This window comes from Pogona vitticeps, chromosome 3 (assembly GCF_051106095.1).
Source record: "Pogona vitticeps strain Pit_001003342236 chromosome 3, PviZW2.1, whole genome shotgun sequence".
In the NCBI taxonomy this organism is placed as follows: domain Eukaryota; kingdom Metazoa; phylum Chordata; class Lepidosauria; order Squamata; family Agamidae; genus Pogona; species Pogona vitticeps.
In genome coordinates, this window is record NC_135785.1 from 60,366,566 (window position 1) to 60,389,041 (window position 22,476).

Sequence of the window (22,476 nt, forward strand, 5' to 3'; positions counted from 1 at the left end):
TTCCTTCCTTCCTTCCTTCCTTCCTTCCTTCCTTCCTTCCTTCCTTCCTTCCTTCCTTCCTTCCTTCCTTTCTTTCTTTCTTTCTTTCTTTCTTTCTTTCTTTCTTTCTTTCTTTCTTTCTTTCTTTCTTTCTTCCTTCCTTTCTTCCTTCCTTCCTTCCTTCCTTCCTTCCTTCCTTCCTTCCTTCTTTCTTTCTTTCTTTCTTTCTTTCTTTCTTTCTTTCTTTCTTTCTTTCTTTCTTTCTTTCTTTCTTTCTTTCTTTCTTTCTTTCTTTCTTTCTTTCAAGAAAAGGGCATAATTTTAAACATCCCCCCCCAATTATACCAATGGTATGTGGCACAAATGATTTAGATTCAAGTCGGTTGTTTTATGAAATGGGGCAGGAAATGCTCTTTCTCGTTCTGTTGCTGCTTTATTTCTGTGTTCACCTTTCATTTTTGTTGTTCTGTAGTTTGTTGTGTTCAACCAGATATTGATCCTGTTATTTTTTTTATTTTTATTTTTTTTGAATGGGGTTCCTTTATGGTTTGGCTTAAAATCTCTAATTAGAAGATGGCAAGGCTTTTATGTAACTGGTATATCTCAATGGATTTTTATTGTGTTTTTAAATTTTATATTTATTAACTTTAATTTTTTTCCTACATAGAATGCATCTTAGTTATACCAGCTTTTTTTTAATGAAGGGGGAATTATTATATGTTCTCCTGTAGAGAGGCACATTTTGGGAAAATTGTGCTTCCCTTTTGATTCTAATAATCTGACCAGAAGTATGAAACCTTTAAGATTTCTTTGCCTTTTATGTTTGAGCTTGCTAAGCAGGCTTTGCCAGCCATATGTTAAGAGTGAAGTCATGTGTTTAAGGGGCTTGTTATTTGGCACACTTGCATTTGGGAACATGCACCTATGTGCACAGTTACAGAAGACTGGCAAAAAGCCACAGCTGTTTTCACTGTGCACAGCTCAAGGGCTTGGAGTGCTTATGTAATCCTACAGCAAAAGGAAATACAGGCTCCATCCGTCCCCAGCACTTCACTGGTTCTTCCATTCCTGGTTTTGTTACTTAGCAAAAATCTTGGTTTTCGTCCTTTTGCTGCTTGCGAACAAATCACCCAATAGGGGAAGGCTCTGAGACAGCAGCAGCCAATAGAAGGGGGGCTCGGTGGGGGGCAAGGGGGAAAACCGATCTGATTGTCTTTCGGGTTAGAGATGAAGCAAACTCTTGAAGTCATATGATGGCTTTGCAAGATAAGCATATGACCTGGGAATTGTTTATGAAAGGAAGCTTTCCTGCATTCCCTGGGAACATGCAGAATTTATGCAGATGCCTGTTTATTACTTAGCCCCAAAATGCTTTGCTTGCACTGGTAAATTGACAGAGGCTGCTTATCACCTAAAATTATTAAGCAGTGCTTTCTCATAAACTCTGTGCTTTTGTAGAACATTTTAATTCTATATTTTCGATACTGTTTATGTTCTGAAGGTCATGTGCCCGCATGTGAGGGGGCGGTTGGGTGATTTCCCCCTAAAACCATTGCATAGCAAAACCAAACAACCTATCTTTTTCTCTGTTCCTCATCTTCTGCATATATTGAAACAAAAATACAGTATTTGGGTTGGAGAGTAAATTTTATGGTGATGGATATGCACGTTTGTTGTCTTCTCAAGAGATACTTCTCTCCTTTTAAAATGGTAAAGCTTCAAAGAAGTATATCCTTACAAGGCCCTAGTATAAAAATAACCTTGCAACCTTGCAGAATGAATCAAAGCTTGGAAAGTTATTTTTCAAAAGGAATCAGATGCAATTATAGGTTTAAATCATTCTACCCTGTCCTGACTCCAAAGCAGTTAGTTAACATTATAACTGCAGTTATTAAAAATGATATTGTATTTTCCAGATTTTCAAAAAGTATCTAAATAGTTGTTACCCTTTAGTTCCTTTTTAAAAAAACTTTTTAAAAAATCCACCTAGAATGCAGCAAACCTGCAATATGAAACACAGTGCCCTTCAATCCACCTCATCCTCCCGTTGTCACCCAAATAGAGCACAAGAGAGCAGAATGGGACAACACCTGTACCATGTGATCCTCCTCCTCCTCTCACCATTTGGTGGGCCCACACCCCAAAACCATAAAATTAGCTGAAAGTTAGCTCAACCATAGAATGAATAGTCCTCATTAAAGTCTGATGTAGTTATACCTTAGTTACAGAGAAAGGGAAATAATTGGAAATAAGTCACCACTTCCAAGCTGGCTGGATTGCTCAGTGAGTTAGATACAGTATCTGGCTATGGAGCCAGAGGCTGGGAGTTTGGTTCCTAGGAGAACAGTCAGCGTACAGTGGGGTCTTGACTTAAGAACGACTTGAGTTAAGAACATTTTGACTTAAGAACCGCTCTCATAGGAAAATATTGACTTGACTTAAGTACTTAGATTTGAGTTAAGAACTGAAAAAAAACCACGTGGGAGGCAGGGAAAGTGCAAAATGTGAACTTTCGGTTAACTGTTGGCCAGTGAAAAGGGTGCCTGTCTGCTTCCTCACTCCTCCCAGCGTTTAGAGAGTGGATTGGGAGACAGTCTTCGGACTGCCTGGTACTGTACTGCCTGGACTGTATTTTCCCTGCCTTCCCTGAACCTTTCTTGACCTAAGAAAAAAAAGAAACAAAATATCCCCCTCTAGTGGTCGAAGGTGGAATAGCAGCTTCCCATTAGTTTCTATGGACGGAAAAGAGCAGATACGGATCAAATGGTTTTCAATGCATTCCTATGGGAAATGCAGATTTGACTTGAGAACTTTTTGACTTGAGAACCGCCTTCCAATACGGATTAAGTTCTCAAGTCAAGACCCCACTGTATGGTGTCATGGACAAGCTGCACAGTCCCAAGGCACCCCCCAGAAGAAGGGAATGATAAGCTACTTCTGTGTATTCTCTACCTAGAAAACCTTGGAAAGGGTTGCCCTAAGTCAGAATTGACTTGACGGCACACAGTTATTATTATTAACCTTTCCAAAGTTCTATGCAGGCTGAGCCTCAGTTGCATTTTAGCTTCACAATGGTTGGCGCATGAAATGCCAAATCCGGCTAAACATGTTATGTGTGGACTATTTTAGATTCTCCTACTTGGTGTATGTGGAGTTCTGCAACAAAGCAGCTGTGATTTTGTTTAAATCTTTTAAGAGTGAAGGTGATTGCTGAATTGCCCCCTAAACATTCCAGCTTGTTGTTGTTGCTGCTGCTGTTTAGTCATTAAGTCGTGTCCGACTCTTTGGGACCCCATGGACGAGAGCACACCAGGCCCTCCTGTCTTCCACCGCCTCCCGGAGTTGGGTCGAATTCACGTTGGTAGCTTTGATGACATTGTCCAGCCATCTCGTTCTCTGTCATCTTCTTCTCCTCTTCCCTTCACACTTTCCAAACATCAGGGTCTTTTCCAAGGTGTCTTCTTTTCTCATGAGATGTCCAAAGTATTGGAGCCTCAGCTTCAGGATCTGTCCTTCCAGTGAGCACTCAGGGTTGATTTCCTTCAAAATGGATAGGTTTGTTCTCCTTGCAGTCCAGAGTCTCCTCCAGCACCACAATTCAAAAGCATCAATTCTTCAGTGGTCAGCTTTCTTTATGGTCCAGTTCTCACTTCCATACATCACTACTGGAAAAACCATAGCTTTGACTATGTGGACCTTTGTTGGCAAGGTGATATCTCTGCTTTTTAAGATGCTGTCAAAGTTTGTCGTGGCTTTCCTCCCAAGAAGCAGGTGTCTTTTAATTTCGTGGCTGCTGTCACCATCTGCAGTGATCATGGAGCCCAAGAAAGTAAAATCTGTCACTGCCTCAATATCTTCCCCTTCTATTTCCCAGGAGGTAATGGGACCAGTGGCCATGATCTTAGTTTTTTTGATGCTGAGTTTCAGGCCGTTTTTTACACTCTCCTCTTTCACCCTCATTAAGAGGTTCTTTAATTCGTCCTCACTTACTGCCATCAGAGTGGTATCATCTGCATATCTGCATATATTTCTTCTGGCAATCTTAATTCCGGTTTGGGATTCCTCCAGTCCTGCCTTTCGCTGCACATTCCAGCTAGAAAACAGCAATGATTAATCAAATATTGAGTTTGGGGAGAATTTCTGCCATTGCTTTGCCTGAGAGTTTGGGGAAGCTGTGTCTGGCTCTAGGTATGCTTGGTACAGTAGAGCCACAGAGCAATGCAGTAAATGCTCATAAAAATAGGCTTCCTCCCAGAGCCTTATATAATCAGAGGGAATGATGTCATTTGTAACTGTGGAGAGAGTCTGAAATTGCAGCCCTCCGCAGATGGGCGACTGCTCGCCAAGTGTGAGGAGGAGTCCTCTCCAATTTGGTGATAAACTGCAGTGTGGGATTTTGTGCTTTGTTGGAAAGAGATAACACAGTCTGGCAGAGTGAACGATCCTTCTCTCTACGCACACGCACATGCACAGAGGAATCACATTAACTTTATTTGGGAGAGATGTTGTATGCAGCACTGACATAAGGGATTTCACTGGGTATAGCTATTCTCAGCCCTGTACTGCAAAATGAAACTCTCTTTCCTATGCAACTAGAAAAGGGCCTGATCCTCTTTTGCATCTGGTCATCCTCATGCAGCCACAGATGTTTATCTCATCTATTTCAAACGGATCTTGCTCCCCCCCCCACCGCTGCACAGTAAGCTTCCCACGGTGGATAACTTACTCCATTAAGCAATGCAGATGCTGCAGAATTTTAGACTGTCTAGTTTTATGTTGAATTTATCCCACATTGGTAGGGTCTTGTCAATAGGTACAGTTATGTAGAATGCCCTTCTTCTGGAAGCTAGGTTGGTCTCCTCCCTGTCGTCCTTCTGCCTGCAGGCAAAGACTTCTTTTTTTAGGCAGGCTTTTAGCAACTGAACTGGACAGCTGAGAAAATGGTTTTTACTGTGTGGGGGTGCCATAGGTTTTATTGTTTGCCCGTATGTGTCTTAAGTGGTTTTAAATGGCTTTTAAACTGGTATCTGTTTATGTTTAACTGTGTTTCAGTACTAAAAATGTACTGTGTTTATTTCTTGAATCTGTTTTTTAATCATTGGTGAGCCACCTCAGAAGGATTTGAAATCAAACAAACAAAGCGAAGGAAGGAAGGAAGGCTTGAGTATATGAAGCAACTTGTTTTTAGAAGCTTTTGCACTCTTCCCATAATGTCTTTCTCAGTAATCTTATCTTTCAGTGCTACACTGAACATTAATGGTCTGGTATGTCTAATCTCTCTGAACACATGCTTGTCACACGTGTGTGTTTTGTGTCTTCAAGTCAGAAACGACTTATAGGGACTCTTAATAGGATTTTCAAGGTGAGATTTTTAAGGAGTGGTTTTGCCAGTTCCACTTCTCCAGTGAGTCTCCATGGCCAAGTGGAGGTTTGAACCCTGTTGTCCAGAGTCCTAGTCTGTCACTCTATCCACTGCATCATACTTGTCTCATATAGGCCAAAAATGAGGTGGATAGGCTGCCAGTGGAGAGGCTGTATCCTCTCAGATACAGATAGCAGCGGACACAGGTAACATCAAAGGAATGTATGATGGTATCAAGCAGGCCTTAGGTCCATTACAGAAGAAATCTGCTCCCTTGAAGTCTACTACAGGTGTGATCATCCAGGACCGAGCACAGCAGATGGAACGCTGGGTGCAGCACTACTCCGAGCTATATTCCAGAAAGAATGTAGTAACCGAAGAAACATTAAATAACATTGAGTGCCTGCCTGTCTTGGAAGAGCTGGACAGCGAACCAACCCTAGCAGAAATAAATGCGGCCTTGGATTCCCTCACCTCTGGCAAGGCACCTGGAAGGGACAACATCCCTGTTGAAGTGCTGAAATGCGGTAAGGAGATCATCATCACCGAACTGTATGAAATCTTTTGTCTCTGCTGGAGGGAAGGTGGAGTACCACAGGACATGAAGGATGCAAACATTGTCACGTTGTACAAGAACAAAGGTGACAGGGGTGACTGCAATAACTACCGTGGTATCTCTCTTCTTAGCGTTGTAGGGAAGCTGCTTGCCCGTGTTGTGCTGAAGAGGCTCCAGGTGCTTGCAGACAGAGTCTATCCGGAATCACAGTGCGGATTTCGAGCAAATAGATCCACCACTGACATGGTATTCTCCCTCCGACAGTTGCAGGAGAAATGCAGGGAACAACAACAGCCACTCTTAGTGGCCTTCATAGACCTTACAAAAGCATTTGACTTGGTTAGCAGGGATGGCCTTTTCAAAATACTTCCCAAGATTGGATGTCCACCTCGTCTCCTTAACATCATCAGGTCCTTCCACGATGGAATGAAAGGCACTGTAGTTTTTGACGGCTCAACATCAGATCCCTTTGACATCCGAAGCGGAGTGAAACAGGGCTGTGTCCTCGCACCAACACTTTTTGGGATCTTTTTTGCTGTCATGCTGAAGCATGCCTTTGGAACTGCAACAGAAGGTGTCTATCTCTGGACTAGATCAGATGGAAAGCTCTTTAATCTCTCTAGATTGAGAGCAAAGACCAAAGTCCAGCTGAAATGCATGAGGGACTTCCTCTTTGCAGACGATGCAGCCATTGTTGCCCACTCTGCTGAAGACCTCCAACAACTCATGAACCGTTTCAGCAAGGCCTGCCAAGACTTTGGACTAACAATCAGCCTGAAGAAAACACAAGTCATGGGCCAGGGTGTGGACTCACCTCCCTCTATTACCATCTCCACACAAGAATTGGAGGTTGTTCATGACTTTGTGTACCTTGGCTCAACCATCACTGACACCCTCTCTCTAGATGTCGAGCTGGATAAACGCATCGGGAAAGCAGCCACCATGTTCTCTAGACTCACAAAGAGAGTATGGCTCAATAAGAAACTGACAACACATACCAAGATCCAGGTCTATAGAGCCTGTGTCCTGAGCACACTCCTGTACTGCAGCGAGTCCTGGACCCTTTGTGCCCGGCAGGAGAGGAAGCTGAACACCTTCCATATGCGTTGCCTACGACGGATTTTTGGTATCACCTGGCAGGACAGAGTTCCAAATAGAGTAGTCCTAGAACGAGCTGGAATTTTCAGCATGCATACATTACTGAAACAGCGACGTCTACGCTGGCTTGGGCACGTTGTGAGAATGGCTGATGGTCGGATTCCAAAGGATCTCCTCTATGGAGAATTAGTGCAGGGAAATCGCCCCAGAGGGAGACCACAGCTGCGATACAAGGATATCTGCAAGCGGGATCTGAAGGCCTTAGGAATAGACCTCAACAGATGGGAAACTCTGACATCTGATCGTTCAGCCTGGAGGCAGGCAGTGCATCACGGCCTCTCCCAATTTGAAGAGACCCTTGTCCAGCAGGCTGAGGCAAAGAGGAAGTCACAAAGGAAGCAAAACCAGGGAGCTGGACAGGGGACAGATTGGATTTGTCTCCAGTGTGGAAGGGATTGTCACTCTCGAATTGGCCTCCTCAGCCACACTAGACGCTGTTCCAAGTCCTCCATACAGAGCACGATACCATAGTCTTTCGAGACTGAAGGATGCCTACTACTACAAGGCTGCCAGGTAATACCTGTCCTTATCAATGGAAAGGCTATATGATCTGTTGCCTCCTAAAAAGGGTCTGAAAGTTGCAATCATGGATGAGTAGGTTTAGGAGAGCCAGAGGAATAGAGCTGTTTCTTGATGTATCCTTAGGAAGGGAAGATGAGCTATTCCTCTTGGGGTGCTTTCCAGGTAGAAGGTTTTTAGTGCTATTAATGAAAAGGCATTCTGCAGGTGTTCCATCTTTTCCCTTTTAGCCAGTGATGTGGGCAGCCAGGGCTTGCATGGTTGAAGTCCTAGGATTTTCTGAGCAGTAGGGACTGTGAAGAAGGAGTGAGAAAACAAAACAGGATTGCACACTTAAAGTGTTGTCATATGTATTCCTCTTCACCCACTCACATACCTCCATCAGTGTCTGTAGGGCATTTGTACAATAAAGGCCACTAAGTACCACAGGTTAGATTTTACTTCTATGCATATGCTTGAACCTGAAACTAGGTTTTCCTGACAGATAGTGGAACTTTACAGTTTCTCGCTTGAGGAATCTTCAACAAAATATTCTCGAAGGCTTTCACAGCCGGGATATGATGGTTGTTGTGGGGGTTTTTTTGTTTGTTTGGTTTTTTTTGGCTCTTTGGCTGTGTTCTGAAGGTTGTTTTTCCTGACATTTCACCAGTCTCTGTTGCCGGCATCTTCAGAGGACTCTGAAGATGCCGGCCACAGAGACTGGCGAGATATCAGGAAGAACAACCTTCAAAACATGGCCAAAGAGCTCGAAAAACCCACAACAATCAGTCTTTAACCAAGTTGATCCCAATAAAGATCTTTATTCCTTCTTCTATTATTTCATACATTTCATAGACTAAACTGAACTATCAAGTGCAAAGAATACAGTGGTGCCTCAACTTATGAGCTTAATTGATTCCGGAACTCCGGTCGTAACTCAAAATGGTCATATGTCGAAGCACCATTTCCCATAGGAATGCATTCAAATGCAATTAATACATTCCAGACGAAGGGGAAAAAACACACAAAAAACCAAACAAAACACAGCAAGACCCATCGGAAACGTGATTAATCCATTCCTGCTGAAGGGGGAAAAAGAAAGAAAAGCAAACAAACCATGCAAGACCCATCGGAAATGCAAAAAAAGCAAAGCAAAAAGCAAGTAAACCTTGCAAGACCCATCGGAAATGGCGAAAAAAGCAAAGCAGAAAGCAAACAAACCCTGCAAGACCCATCAGAAATGCAAAAAATGAAGCAAAAAGCAAGCAAACCCCGCAAGACTTATCAGAAGTGCAAAAAAAGCAAAGCAGATGGCAAGCAAACCATGCAAGACCCATCGGAAATGGAAAAAAAAACAAGGCAGAAAGCAAGCAAACTGTGCAAGACCCATCGGAAATGCAAAAAAAGCAGAGCAGAAAGCAAACAACCCTGCAAGACCCATTGGAAATGCAAAAAAGCAAAGCAGAAAGCAAACAAACCCTGCAAGACCCATCAGAAATGGGGGGGCACCAAAAAGCAAATAAACCTTGCAAGACCCATTGGAAATGGGGGAAAAACCCCAAAAGCAAACAACCCCCAAGACCCATCAGAAATGGGAAAAAATACCAAAAAACAAAAACTGCAAGACCCATCACAGCACAGAAACATAACATCTCCCAGCCCAAAACCACGCTGCAAAACCCACCCAGAACAGTTTTTAAAAAGCAGAAAGCAGCACCTTACCTTACCAGCCAGTTCAAAGCCTCCTCCAATTGCACCCACTCTAACCGTAGGGGCAAAAGCGCTACAAAGAAGCAGCCTCTTTTCCTACCAATAGTTAGCAATTTGAATTCCCTGCCTTTTTCCCCTGCCTTTTTGGTTGTAACTCGAATTTCCGGCCGCAAGTCAAAGCAAAATTTTGCAGCCAGAGCTGGTCGTAACTCGGATTGGTCGTATGTCAGGACATTCGTTAGTCGAGGCATCACTGTATTTGGTGCTTTTCCTGGCAATTGGAGAGGCTGTGTTGAGTAAGAGTTCACATAGTTGTGAAGGAGTCCCAGGCAGACAAAAGGATAAGCTTAAGATTTTAGGGGTATGGGGCTGCTGGATGTCAAGGCTTACTGAAAACGGTTGTTTGATGGGCAAGGAAGCTAACGTTTACCTGATGGGTCATGTGCTTATTGCACATCCTATTGGACTTCAAGTCGATCTTTGTGATATCAAGCTGCATGTGTTTATCACCCATCTCGCATGTCTTCCAGGATACTCGACATATGTCTCTCAGCCACAGGTCCATCCAGCTCTGTACTGTCTAGCTTGACTAGCAGCAGTTCTCCAGGGTTTCAGGTAGAAACCCTACTTGGATATGTTGGAAACCCCATCATTTGTGTGGAAAGCATTTTGTTCCACCACAGAGATCAAGCTCTGAATGAGAATATATGTGAACATCTTGTCCTAGTCCACGAACTGGGCGCAATTCTGATTGGACTATGGAGTGCAGGTGACATTGCACTCATAAACTGCTGGTAGACTTCCAACGAATGTTCCTTCTAAGCTGTGCGTGCACACGCCTCACCCAGAGCTCCGTTGGGGTTGCAGACGGCAGCCAGTTTGTTTACTTCCTATTTCAAATGAAGCCCCACCCATCTCCTTCCACACGGAATGAGGCTCCCACACAGTCGGACAGAAACGTAGAAGGGAACATTGCTTCCAGTAAGCAACTGGGTAGCCACTGCAAACAGTATGCTGCATTATTAGGTAGGCCTCTAGTCTGAGCCACTGTGGCTCTTCAAATGTTTTTAGACATTTTTTAAAATTTTCTAGAAATTATGCAGGCATACATATGAAGAAAATGTATGTATATTCTCCTTCCTAATAAAAACCATAACAGGTGGGTTTCTTGCTTGCAAGCATTTCTGAGTCAAGAGAAAATTTTTAGAATGCACTCATGTTCCTTTTGTAGCTGGTGATGTGTATGTCATGTTCTGTATCTGTATTTGTATCTATGATTAATGAGACAATGATTAATATCTGTGATACTAATATCTATCACTTGATGCCAGTTTATTTTAGGGTATCTGTAGTCCAGCATTTCATATACTTTAGCCCTAAGTTTGCAAGGTCTTTTATGTCAAAGTGCTCTAAACTAGCATAGACCGTACATATTGTTTTCTTGGATTAAAGTATGAAAAGTACTTATACAGTATTATGAAACTGAGCTGACAGATGTGCCCCTTATTTTTCTTGCTTTGCCCTCCCCCCCCCCCCCAATTTATGTTGCAGAATATAAGATACACAATCAGGTTGCTCGTTGAGGACTTGTGTAATATTTATTTACATGGGAACAGAGTATGCAGGAAAGCAAAGACATTTGGCCAAGAGGCAGGGTTCTTGGAAACATTCTATTTATATTCCATTAGCAGAAAACTGCTCAAGTTTTCACTAGGCATAGAACTTTCATATTTCTTGGACTTCAGCTCTCAAAATTCACCAGAAAGTCTCCCATTGTGAAGGGTATGTCCCATTTGAGGGGATGGAGATCAGGAAAGACATTCCTCTAATGTCTGTCCTTCAGTACAAGGCTCAAAGTCAATGTTTAACTAACAAGCATGGTATTTATTGTGAATTGTTTATATAATTGTGTTACGATGAAGCTCTCTGCTTAGAAGCACTATTAGCTAGAGTTCACACCATCAGGGCTCCTTGAGCCCTCCTTCCTTTGATATCCATTGCTGCCTTGTGCAGTCATCAGAATTGTAGCTACAAGAAATCAAAGAAATCTGTGAGATGTATTCGCGAAGGCTTTCACGGCCGGGATCTAATGGTTGTTGTGGGTTTTTCGGGCTTCTTGGCCGTGTTCTGAAGGTGGTTTTTCCTAACGTTTCACCAGTCTCTGTGGCCGGCATCTTCAGAGGACAGCAAACTGTGCTGTCCTCTGAAGATACCAGCCACAGAGACTGGTGAAACGTTAGGAAAAACCACCTTCAGAACACGGCCAAGAAGCCCGAAAAACCCACAACAACCATGAAATCTGTGAGGTTTGCAAGGAACTGGTAGTCTCTCTTCCCATTAGGCTCTATACAGGATGCCTCTCAAAAAACTATTAGTCCCGTAATCCCTTGTACCCTCAGAGTTTAGCCTCTCCATTTCCTCTTTTTTCCTCACTGAAACACAGTGGCTGATGGAGACTTCATTCCCTTCCTGTGAGTAACAAACTCTTGTGAGGTATTTGATTTTTTGGCAAAAGCCCCCAGAATTCTGACTGAGATAATTCCTGGTGAATTCTAGGAACAGAAATCTAAGAAATATGAAAGACCCATGCCTAGTTTTCACTCCTTTTTTCCACTGATAGATTATAAATATGCTTCATTAAAATATGACAGCTCTTCAAAAGAAGCACTTTTTAATATTTCATATGTTGACAGATATACTGATTCCATTTGTCTAAAATCCATGTACTCTGGTGCCAGGTTTAGGGTTGCCACCCATTCAGCACTTTTATTTACTGTACCAAATGTTGTCCCCCAGTGAATTTATTATACATTGCAGGTGAAGTGCATAAAGAAGACAAATAGCTTGAAGCTCCATCCAGAAAAAGGACAACGGGTACTCATAGATGGTTCATCTCCCAGTGTCAGGGAGGCTAGTTTGGATGAGAATTGGGATTGTATTGTGTTGGTTTACATAGATGGGTCTGCATTGCTTTTATAGTAGGCATGGCCCTCCATTAGATCACAGAATTTTAGAATTACGAAGTTGGAAGGCATCCCGAGGCTTACCTAGTCCTACTGCTGCTGATGCCAGAAATCTCATCTAAAGCATATCTCGCAAATGGTCATGCAACCTGTGTTTAAAAACCACAATGAAAGAGAGTCTACCACATTCCCACAGACATTTGTTCTAGTGTTGAACAGTTTTGTCTCTAGAGTGTCCTCCTCAAGTTTAGTTGAATTATCTTTTCTTGTAATTTAAATTACAAGAATTTAAATTTCAAGAATTTAGTTTCAGGCATACTCTTTGAAACAAGCAAAAACCAAGGTTGTTCCCCTTTCCATGTGACAGCCTTTCACAAATCTGAAAATGGCTATTGTCTCACTTCCCAATCTTCTCCAGGTTAAACATACTTAATTCTGCCAACAGTTCCTCATAAAGCTGGGTTTCTATACCATCTTGATCACTCTCCTCAGGACATGTTTCAATTTATCCCTTTCCTTCTTACACTATGAAGCCCAGATCTTGATGCACCACTTCCAGGTGAGGTCTGACTTAGGTTTTGTATGGAAACATCAGCCTTAGCCAACATACCCAGTGGAGATGATTATGAGACTTGCAGTCAAAAACCTCTGGGGAGCTACAGTTGCCGACCTATAATCTAAAATATGGTATTAGCAATCTGGAGACATGCAGACTGGCATGTCACCAGGTTGCTAACATCGTTGTAAGTGGAGACCTAGGGTGATGAAGTGTTTTAGACCTTTCCAGGTGCATCAACTGCAACCTCACTTGAACAAAAATAGCTTGACCATAGTCCCCCTCCGTCTGGTAATCTCCAGATTGGGCTATTGCTATGTGATGTATATAGCTGAGTCTGTCTTTCATTGCAGTTCACTGTGAGAACTAGGTGTTGAAACTATTTGCACACTCCTAATCCACCTCCAAGGTCAGTTCTTGTCAGATGTATTGATTTTAGCTCAAATTCAACTCAAAAGATGATCTTGACATCTTTAAAAACCTCTACAGTGCTTATGACCCAAGTACTTGTTGGACTGTCTTTCTCCATACTAGTCCATCCAGTAATCCTGAGTTTGTCATCAGAAACTCATCCTTGGGTGTAACTGCTGTCAGAGATAAGGCAGGTCTTTTGCATAGTCACTGAAGCAGAAGTAGATGTTTTTCTGGAACTCTCTGGCTTTCTCCATAATCCAGCGCAAGTTAGCAATTTGGTCTCTAGTTCCTCTGCCACTTTGAAATCTAGCTCGTACTTCTGGGAGTTCTCGGTTCACATACTGCTGAAGCCTGCCTTGTAGGATTTTGAGCATAACCTTGCTAGCGTTTGAAATGAGTGCAATTGTACGGTAGTTGGAGCATTCTTTGGCACTGCCCTTCTTTGGGATTGGGATGTAGACTGATCTTTTCTGGTCCTCTGGCCACTGTTGAGTTTTCCAAACTTGCTGGCATATTGAATGTAGCATCTTAACAGCGCCATCTTTTAAGATTTTAAATAGTTCAACTGGAATGCCATCACCTCTACTGGCCTTGTTGTTAGCCAGGCTTTCTAAGGCCCACTTAACTTCATTCTCCAGGATGTCTCGCTCAGGGTCAGCAACCACACTACTGTATCTGGGTTGTCCGGGACATCCAGATCTTTTTGGTATAATTCCTCTGTGTATTCTTGCCACCTTTTCTTGATGTCTTCTACTTCTGTAAGGTCCCTGCCATTTTTGTCCTTTATCATGTCCATCTTTGCACAAAATTGTCCTTTAACATCTCCAATTTTCTTGAACAGATCTCTGGTTTTTCCCTTTCTATTATTTTCCTCTATTTCTTTGCACTGTTCTTTTAAGAAAGCCCCTTTGTCTCTCCTTGCTATTCTTTGGAAGTCTGTGTTCCATTTTCTGTAACTTTCCCTATCTCCCTTGCATTTTGCTTCCCTTCTCTGCTATTTGTAAAGCCTTGTTAGACAGCCACTTTGCTTTCTTGCATTTCCTTTTCTTTGAGATGGTTTTTGTTGCTGCCTCCTGTACAATGTTATGAACCTCTATCCAAAGTTCTTCAGGCACTCTGTCCACCAAATCTAGTTCCTTAAATCTGTTCTTCACTTCCACTGTGTCATACAGAGCTTCTCCATCTTTGGCTGCAGAGAACATAATCAATCTGGTTTCGGTATTGCCCATCTGGTGATGTCCATGTATAGAGTTGCCTCTTGTGTTATTGGAAAAGAGTCTTTGTGATGACCAGCTTGTTGTCTTGACAAAACTCTATTAGACTTTGCTCTGCTTTGTTTTAAACTCCAAGGCCAAACTTCCCTTTTATTCCTTTTATCTCTTGACTTAGCATTCCAATTACCTAGAATGAGAATAACATTTTTCTTTGGTGTCAGTTCTAGAAGGTGTTGTAAGTCTTCATAGAATTGGTCAGTTTCAGTCTCCTCAGCATTGGTGGTTGGTGCATAAACTTGGATTACTGTGATGTTGAAAGGTCTGCCTTGGATTCGTATTGACATCATTCTATCATTTTTGAGATTATATCCCATGACAGCTTTTCCCACTCTTTTGTTGACTATGAGGGCTACTCCATTCCTTCTACTGGATTCTTGCCCACAATAATAGATATGATAATGGTCTGAATTGAATTCGCCCATTCCCATCCATTTTAGTTCACAGGATGTCAGTGTTTATTCTTGCCATCTCCTGTTTGACCACATCCAGCTTCCCAAGGTTCATAGATCTTACATTCCAGGTTCCTATGCAGTATTTTTCTTTGCAGCATCAGACTTTCCTTTCACTTCCATGCACGTCCGCAGCTGAGCGTCCTTTTGGCTTTGGCCCAACCATTTCATTAGCTCTGGAGCTACTTGTACTTGTCCTCCGCTCTTCCTCAGTAACATGTTCGACACCTTCCGACCTGAGGGTCCCATCTTCCAGCGTCATATCTTTTAGCCTTTTGTTTCTGTTCATGGGGTTTTTTTTGGCAAAGATACTGGAGTGGCATTGCCATTTCCTACTCCAGGTGGATCGCGTTTAGTCAGAACTCTCCGCTATGACCTGTCCGTCTTGGGTGTCCCTGCATGGCATAGCTCATGGCTTCTCTGAATTACTCAAGCCCCTTCGCCACAACAAGGCAGCAATCTGTGAAGGGGGTCTACGGTTTTAGCCTGTTGTTATTTACCGACAGGAGGTTGTTTGCTTTTTAACTGTGATCTGCCATGACAGCTTGTGCATCCCAATGACCATGGAACATGCCCTCTGTACAATCTACATAACTCTGCTTCATGTCACTTTGGCACAGCAGTGCCAGCCTATATGTTTCACCATTATTTACATTCATGTATAATTAGATCAAACATGTGTTCTCTGTTAGTTTGATGATAGTTAGCTTGCTGGGGGGGGGGGGCAATGTGTAGCCTGTATAATTAAAATTGTAAACCGCCCAGAGAGTGCTTGTAGCGCTATGGGGCGGTATACAAGTCCAAAAAAAAAAAAAAATCTATACTGAGATTGCTGTGACACTATCCAAAGTTCTTTAAGTTTAAAAGGTGGAACCCTGGTTGAGATGGATAGGTCAACATCTAGGACTTTGTCCACAAAGTGGACAATGGGTGAAGTATTTGCAAGTGCACCTGTTGCTGTCACTGTAGGCATCACTCATTGATATTACTCTGTAAGGAAGGCAGCTGTCAATGTAAATGTGTTATGTGAGTTTTGGGGGTCCAAAAAGTGCTAAAGGTCTCTTCCATTTTGAGGAGTGGGAAATGTTCAGATGAGGGGGAATTAAGAAGAATTCATTATGTGCTACTAATCACTAAAAACAAGGAGGACAACAAACTGACAAAGACATTCCTGAGCAGAAGGTCTTGTTTGCCGAGTTAGAGTCTTGGAGCTGTTTTTCCAAGTGAATTACAATCCTTTTATAAAAGGAGGTTTAGAAGGCAAACATTGACAGGCTGTCCTCTCTAGTGGGTGCTGCTCTTCCTCTGTTCATCAGCCAAACCCCTGACCCTTCTACCCTTAATCATCCTTGCTTGTCAGTGATATAATTGCCCGATTACCCACTCCTCCTCCTTTCCCTGGACTCTTTTCAAATTACTAACAATAGTGGATCTGAAATACAAAATGTAAATGAAGCTCCCAGACTAATTTTTCGGCCTTCCTTCAGATGGCTGGAACTTGCCTCCTCCTCCTCCTCCTCCTTTGTCTATGAACGTGACTGATGAAGGCTTTCAAGAACTGGAAATGCCTTCAGTAGAAACGCAGAAGCTTGACGTCATTGTGTTATTGATTGGAGGATTTCAGTTTCTGTCACAGGTTGTGAATGTGCATCAGGCCAATTTGTGCAGGCTGGGAAGGAGGGAGAGAGAGGTGCAAGAACAAACAGTTAAAAACAGCTCTGCATACATCAGTTTTAGATGATGATCTCTAGTTATTGTCGGGGAGTTGAATTCCCGAAATATAACTTCAGAATCAGTCCCAAGAACTATCGACACCAAGAAGAGAATAGTATCTTACCTGGCCTAACCTTGCTGCTCCTTTCTCCGTGACTCCCATTGCTTTTAGAAATTCAGTTGCGAGGTCCAAAGGAAAGACACCTGGCCTTTTGGCTTGCCTTACCTGTCCTATACTGGGCATGTGTATGGCTGCCTGTTAAACAAATTTAAGAGATGGTCATAACATCAGTTGCTTATTATTGAATGCAAAAGATGTGTTTCTAATGCCTCTTCTGTGGCATTCTGTATGGTCTCAGAGATTCTTTTTAACCCAGGAACATATTTTTGATCTGCTGAGGCACTGGGGGGACCCACCAGTGGGAAGGTGTGGTCAATATCAGATGTAGTGTGGTCATGCAAGAGGGTGAACAGAATTTCTTCTTAGGGAGACTGTGTGACCAGCTCTTCTTTTTACATCATGATTGGATTTCAGCAATTGTACTTACCATCAGAGTTGTTGTAGGAAACAGAAGTCCATGAATGCTTATGCTTGCCGTTTTAGCTAGGATGTATAAGAGATGGCCCTAGATGTTCTCCTGAGTACCTTTGCTGTATAGCTTTCTTAGACTGAAGGCTTTATCAACTACAAAGTGGAGATACTGAGCTATTTGCATAAATTGCTTCCACGGTGCTGCTCTGTGGTGACTGTGTGGCTTGGAAGAAACATAGCTGGCATTGGTGCAGGATTTGCTTGCATTTCTTTCTGTCTCCCACTACCATGGCAGAAACAGATGTTATGGCAACTTCACTATTAGAAGCAGAGCTGCCTTAAGAACTAAAAGTCATTTGAGTATCTTTCAGTATTGTTTTGCAACTTCATAAGTTATAGATTGCTTTTGTTTGATGATTGGACATCAGGGAAGAAACACTAGACTTTGTTTTCAAGTTGATTATATAAACATGGCTGTTTTGAATAATGTGTCTCTGAATTTCAGAGCATTACATTTTATCACCCTCAGTTTCTTGGCTGTTTCTGCCCCCTATCTCAACTTTTCTCCTGTTTGAAGGCTGTTGCCTCTTTTTAAGACAGAACCAAACAAAGAAATCCTCAGTGCCAGGGCAGCCCTTATGGCCCATGTGAAATCAGAGGCATAGAGGGGAGCAAAAGAAGAGAGGGGAGGGAGGACTTAGAAATAAAGACAGCAGGAATGCATACATTCTTGTTTAATATTTAAGCTTGCTTTAGAGCAGCTCTGCACCTTATTCTGTCTCTGCGTGTGGCTGATAGTCGAGTACATAAACTGATTTGCAGACAAAACATAGCCACAGGCCCTGTTAGCAGGATACATTAATGGGACCCTTTCTCACTGACACAATTCAGTCTCCCTGAGTTGATCGGTGCTAGTACAGGTGTGACAGGAGCAGCTCCATGTGTTTCATCTGCTTGCTTGCCCTGTTGACTTGTAGAACTGGCCATGAAGGAACTTGTTCTTTAACAGGAGAAAGACAGCAAAGGAAAGCAGGCCAATCCCATTCCCTCTCTTTGCTTTACCTCCCTGTGTGGCATTGTTTTGCATCTTTTAGCACTAGACCAGTTGAGCTACGTAATGGGATCAGAGTTGGGGTAGGAAGGAAATACCTCAAGCGAGAGAGCTTGGCAAGAGAAAAGACGGCAGTGGGTTTCACTCCCAACCTTGCATTCTTCTTTACATGAGAATAATATATTCCCACACCACCCCCATTTTATATGTGCATACGACTATGTTACCATATCTAGCTTGGAATGCTAAGTGTGCAACAGCTCTGCATTGTGACAAGGCTGAGATCTTTTGTATCCAAGGCTGGCCTGGCAATGAAATTCATACCATTATAATGGAGAAGGCTGCATTGGTTGAATGTATGCTGTGTGGGTTGGCTGTGAGTGGCTATTTAGAAGCCACCAGCTAGTCCAGAAATGCAGCAATTGGTCTCCTGATAGGAGTGGATCCCTGGCAGTACGTTCTAGTCATGCTTTGGCACCTGCAGGAACTTCCTTATCTCTTTTGAGGCTTTTCTTTTCTTGTTTAGCCCTACGGCTTTCAGCCTAATGCACTCCACTTCTCTCTCAATGAAATATTGGTGATGGAGCAAGAAAACCCTCTGGATTGTGCCATCCATCCTAAGCTGGAAAAGAAGGATGCATAGCTGATCCATAGCTGTTTTGCTGTCTTCTCCAAAGATTGCAACCTACTTCACTCCCACTTCCTTTTTTGCAAGAGTTTGGGGCATCTTTATTTTTATTTATTTTATTTCAAACCAGCCTAAGCTAGTTAAGGAGAGCACCCACCCACACACTCATGTGTATTATTTATAATTAGCCTTCAGTGTGTATTTTGTTTACACTCCTATTAGTTGCTTTACACTCGTGCAGTAGAGTAGACAGGTTTTAAGCAATAGGTGTTGAAATCAGTACTAGAAGTGGGAGAAAAAATAATCAAGGGGGAAGATGGCAGATTGACTTTTCCCACAATATATAGGACAGACCACTTGATTAATATCTGTAGGTGGATATTGCTAAACATGTCAATCACTTGACAGTCATAGGTAAAGATAAAGGTAAAGGTTCCCCTTGACATTTAGCCTAGTCGTGTCTGACTCTAGGGGGCGGTGCTCATCATCCCTGTTTCCAAGCTGTAGAGCCAGCGTTTGTCCAAAGACAGTTTCCGTGGTCACATGGCCAACGCAACTAGACACGGAACACCGTTACCTTCCCACCGTGGTGGTACCTATTTATCTACTTGCATTTTACATGCTTTTGAACTGCTACGTTGGCGAGGAGCTGGGACGAGCTCACTCCGTCACGTAGATTTGAACTTACGACTGCTGGTCTTCCAACCTTGCAGCACAGAGGCTTCTGCAGTTTGACCCACAGCACCACCACGTCCCTTTTGACAGTCATTAAGTGCTTTAATTTGGATAGGTTGTAAGGATTTTTTAAAAAATCCTACATGTATATCTGTATAGAAGCAGTCCAATATACCCAGGCCTTCTTCCTCTCCCCCCCCCCCCCAGTTATTAATGTGGATCCTAGAGTTAGTGAAGAAGCACATTGGTGATATTGATTTGTATATTCTTGGAATTGTAGACCCCAAATTTAACTTCTCCCATTTCTGGACATTGCCAGCTGGGGTGAACAGCTGGGACTCTTGAGAAACCCAGAAACTCCAGAAGGGTGGTAGTGGTTATAAACAGTGTTCCTAGCACTCTTGGAAACATAGTTGTAGTAGCAGAAGAAAACTAGGCAGTTCTATGCTTGGAATTCCTGAAATAAATAAAAGAGAGGCCCACTAATATAAGACTTGCTTAGCAGTTCATTTGTTAACATGCTTTGATGATAACTGCAGGTTTCTCTGTTTGGTTAGAAAAAGAAAAAGCCTAGAGAAGTTAGTATATCAAAATCTGCAGCAAGGCAAATGGCCGTAACCTTCTACTTTACTACATTTATATTGCAAGTCACCTTTGGTCCTTTTGAGGAAAAAAGGTTGGCATAAATAAATAATAAATAACAATAAGACTGTTCTCTCCTTTCCTCTTTGCTGAAGGTCCATCTGGACTGTACACAGCTGTATCTGTTTGATGTCATGGCTCCTTCCTAAAAGGGATCTTGGGTTTTGTAATTTGGTGATGTACTTAGATTTCTCTGTTGTACTTCAGGATCAGTACAGTCTATGGCAGGGAATTCTCAGGATCTCACCAAACTTCAAAGTGTCAGTTAAAGCGATACCAGACTGTGGGGTCCATATACATGTTGTGTCGAATGGCTGGTCAGAATGGCAGGCTGGCTCAAACAAACAACGCAGATGAGGCTCAAGAGAGACTGAGAATTCATGATCATTCATGTTCACAGTTCAGCAGTGAGGCGAGCAGAGAACCTAGAGGGAGGATGTGGAGGTACCTGAGGGGCATGGGGCACCCAGGAGCCTGCCCAAGGAAGGACAATTACATTTTAAAGTTTACCTCTGATTCCCTTGTTTCTTTCTTCACAGACGAGCTCACCTCCGCCTGTGTCTAGAACGTTTAAAAGTTCTGATACCACTAGGACCTGACTGCACCAGACATACGACCCTTGGGCTGCTTAACAAAGCCAAAGCACATATTAAGGTGAGAACGCCATCCCTGAGTGTTTATCAGCAAGTGCCAATATGACTATTCTTGTAACCAAACTAAGACTATCTAGTAGCCTTAACTGCACCAAGAAGTTGAGTAGTCATGATTATCCTGCCTCAGGGGGCCCTTTACCACACAGCATATCCTACAGCAGTGGTGTCGAACTGTGGCCCTCCAGATGTTCTTGGCCTTCAACTTCCAGAAATCCTGGCCAGCAGAGGTGGTGGTGAAGGCTTCTGGGAGTTGAAGTCCAAGAACATCTGGAGGGCCACAGTTCGACACCACTGTCCTACAGCATACTCTTTTTCACAGCATGGCTTTATTCATTTTCACATGAAAGTAAGTCCCAGTGAGTTCAGTGGGAATCTTTCCTGCAACTGTGTATAAGATGGCAGCCTTAATTGGGTCTGTAAAGGAGGCTGGTGAGTATAAATATTGGCCTTAACACTCAGAGAGTATAGAGGCCTAAATATTACCTTTTAATTTAACAGGCAAAATCCAATGAAACAAAACAAAACAAGACAAAAACACATGGCTCCTTAAAGATTGACCATTATATTTTAATGTAAGCTTTTGTGGACATGTCCACTTTGTCAGACATTAAGAGACAGAATGAAATGGAATGAAATGTATATGAAATATCAGTTTCACATTCTAAATGTTAATTGCCTACATGCAGTAATTAGGCTTATGTTTGTTTTACAGTCCTTTTGTAAAAGCACTTCAGGAAAACAGAACACAGACACCAGGTCTGAGCAGAGATGAGCGGTGGGGTGGGGGAGAGAGAGAGAAAGAAAAGAGAAGAGGAGTGAGTGAGTGAGTGTGTGTGTGTGTGTGTGTGTGTGTGTGTGTGTGTGTGTGTGTGTTGAAGAGGCAGTAAACCTCAAAAAGGAAAGAAAGAAAGAATTTCCAATGGATTTCATTTTGTTTCATTCTGTCTCTTAATGTCTGATGAAGTGGATGTGTCCACGAAAGCTTACATTAAAATATAATGGTTAGTCTTTAAGGTGCCACATGTTCTTGTCCTTTTATTTTGTTTCTTTGGATCTTGCCTGATATGCTTGAACAGGCTAACACAGCTACCTCCTCAAAACTACAACTTTTGGTTTAAAGTGTTCTTTGAAATTACAGAATGTTGTAGCTCTGTGAAATGTAATGGTGAAAACCAAGAGTTTGTCCTTTATCAGAGCCATTGAAATGTACCAGTGTTTTGTAAGACTGTGTAAGCCTCTTGGATTCAACTCATCGAAAACGTTTCTTGTCTGAAGCCCATCCATTTTAGCAGGAGACCTTATTCAGGCATCATGTCTGAACCCTGCCACCATGTCCTCACTCCACACAGAAGTCAGCGTTCACCGATCAAAATCATTATTTTTTTTCAGTGATGTGACGTGCTTATGTAATTAACATTCTCAAGTATACAGGGGATAACATACTTCTGAAATGTTGCAAAGAAAGCAATACAGTATATAAAGTTAAATTCTACAAATATTTGACAATGTCCCTTTGAAATCATTATGAAACATAGAATGCAACATAGGAAAACAGTGTTGGATAAGGGCTGCTTCTGAGTTGAACTTCTGCTCTTCACAGAGGAAAAGAAGGCAATAATGGAATTTGAATTGTGAGGGATTAAAACAAAACACACACACAGGC

The 22,476-nt window shown here is 42.5% G+C and overlaps 1 protein-coding gene across 4 annotated transcripts in view; it reads left to right on the plus strand.

The window, feature by feature from the left end:
- The window catches only part of MXI1 (MAX interactor 1, dimerization protein), a 122,102-nt gene that overhangs the window by 87,567 nt on the left and 12,059 nt on the right, over positions 1 to 22,476 (plus strand). For all 4 annotated transcript variants that reach the window (XM_020779817.3, XM_020779818.3, XM_020779819.3 and 1 more), the window contains exon 4: positions 20,700 to 20,814. In XM_020779817.3, the coding sequence (XP_020635476.1) occupies positions 20,700 to 20,814 (115 nt within the window). The remainder of the gene's footprint in view (positions 1 to 20,699; positions 20,815 to 22,476) is intronic.